At 43.9% G+C, this 2,082-nt stretch overlaps 1 protein-coding gene across 1 annotated transcript in view; it reads left to right on the top strand.

Annotated features, from left to right (window-relative positions):
* Positions 1 to 278: 278 nt before the first annotated feature.
* chchd1 (coiled-coil-helix-coiled-coil-helix domain containing 1) overlaps positions 279 to 2,082 on the top strand; it is a 2,869-nt gene continuing 1,065 nt past the window's right edge. Inside the window, exons 1-2 of the mRNA XM_007575529.2 lie at positions 279 to 635; positions 709 to 827. Of these exons, the coding sequence (XP_007575591.1) occupies positions 497 to 635; positions 709 to 827 (258 nt within the window). The 5' untranslated portion in view covers positions 279 to 496. The remainder of the gene's footprint in view (positions 636 to 708; positions 828 to 2,082) is intronic.

The raw sequence follows: 2,082 nt of genomic DNA, 5'->3' as shown, positions 1-2,082 counted from the left end.
TGATGATGCATTCTGTTCATGCACTCAGTTTTTCTTGCAAAACCTGAGTGCAAGTTTTGCTCAGGTTTTGCACTCAGGTTGCACTTGGATATGCATAATGCTGAGACAGATTTTTGTTTTTAGTCACAATTTACATTTATTTATGTATTTTTTAAAATATAAATGTATATTTAAAATCTAATTTACTTTAAAGTAATAATACTTTACCAGACTTTTGGCTCTAACGTTTGGCTAATGCCTGACATATCACGCTGAAGAGGGCGCTCTTCCACAGAAAGCCATACGTCTCCAGACGAAGAAGAAGCTGTTACGACACTGAGGTTCGCTTTACGGATCACGCAGCGTTCCTGGCTACCTGGTGCTGGTCCGGTGTTCACAGCAGATGAAACATAATTTGTCGGCTGTTTTTAGTCTCTAAGTTTAATACCCGAGCCCAGAACAGGAGCTCCTCTCCGTCCGTCCACCGGTTCTGACCCGGTCCGCTCGCTGGAGAGAAATGGCGGCTCAGGGAGGAGTTCTGTTCCAGGAGAAGGTCAGCAGGCTGCTCAGCAGGGAGAACGGGAAACCGGTGCTGAAGCCCAACAGACCGCTGATCCTGAAGGACTCTGTGGGCAACAGGAAACCCAGGAAAGGAGGTAAGAATCGAGCTGTGAGCGGCTGTTCCTCTGCTGTCCGGTCGGGGTTAAAGGTCAACCTTTCTGTCTCCAGAGGCTTCCTGCGTCACTGAGATGTCCCTATTGATGGCCTGTTGGAAGCAGAACAACTTTGTGGACAGCCTTTGCTCTAATGAGATCAACACCTTCTACACGTGTGTTCACAAAGCGGAGGTGAGTCTGGTTGTTTTCCTTCCACCACGGTGCTTTTGGTCTGAGATTTTGGTGTTTCCATTGCAGTTTTGTGAATTACATATATTTCCATAAGGCTGAAAAACAAATTAATCGTAGTGCAAAAACCTGATCTAAATTCCATTAAGCAAATTTGTTCTCATGATTCCAATTCGATGGAAACCCAGCTAACGTTTTCAGTCAAAGGCTTCCTCAGATTCGTTGCAAGACTGCCTACTACAGGAGATCCTTCCAGCTCACAGCATCACCATCCACAACGACGCTTTGAAGATATTTGGATGATATGAGTAATGACAACATTCACCTTCCCTTTGGGATAAAGTATTTTTGAACCATCAGCAACACTCCCCCTCCTCACAATCAGAACCTCGTCTTTTTTGCATTGTATCAAGCTTCACCTTTGCACAAGCAGTTTCTCCATTTTGACTTTGTTAGATTATCAAATATTAACTTATCAAAATCTTAAGACCAGTCAAAAAATTGCAAGAATTTGCATTTTGCACTATTGGATCTTAAGAAGGTTCTAAGTAGAGCTTCACAATGTTAAAAGAAGAAATCAGTGTAAGAGACAAAAACTTTTGAGCGGGGAATTAATTGAAAACTGCATTTAAACTCAAACATGATTTTTTCAGCTGATCAAAAGTTTAAGACCATAGCTCAAAAAAACCCGAAAACCCCCCAAAACAGAAATCAAAGTGTCAAAAAAAGGACTCAGTAATGAGTAGCTCCACCATTCTTGTTGATGACTTCAAACAATCGTTTAGGCATGCTTGATGCCAGTGTTTCCAGGAGGCTAGTGGGAACGTTGCTCCAAGTGTTGAAGATGGCTTCACGAAGGGCATCCACTGTCTGGAACTGATGTCCAATTTTGTAAACTTCCCTTGTCATCCATCCCCAAATGTCCTCAATTGGGTTTAGATCCGGGGAACATGCAGGATGGTCCAAAAGAGTGATGTTATTTTCTTGGAAGAACTCCTTTGTCAGGTGGGCATTGTGAACTGCAGCATTGTCCTGTTGAAAAACCCAATCATTACCGCACAGACGAGGACCCTCAGTCATGAGGGATGCCCGCTGCAACATCTCCACATAGCCAGCTGCTGTTTGATGCCCCTGCACAACCTGAAGCTCCATTGTTCCATTGACGGAAAACGGACCCCAAATCATGATGGCGACCCACCACTGTGCCGTGTAGAAAACATCTCAGGTGGGATCTCCTTGTCATGCCAGTAACGTTGGA

The sequence above is a fragment of the Poecilia formosa genome, unplaced genomic scaffold (genome assembly GCF_000485575.1).
Source record: "Poecilia formosa unplaced genomic scaffold, Poecilia_formosa-5.1.2 Scaffold380, whole genome shotgun sequence".
Lineage (NCBI taxonomy): Eukaryota > Metazoa > Chordata > Actinopteri > Cyprinodontiformes > Poeciliidae > Poecilia > Poecilia formosa.
Note: the sequence above shows the minus strand (reverse complement) of the source record. Positions and strands in the feature narration are given on the sequence as shown.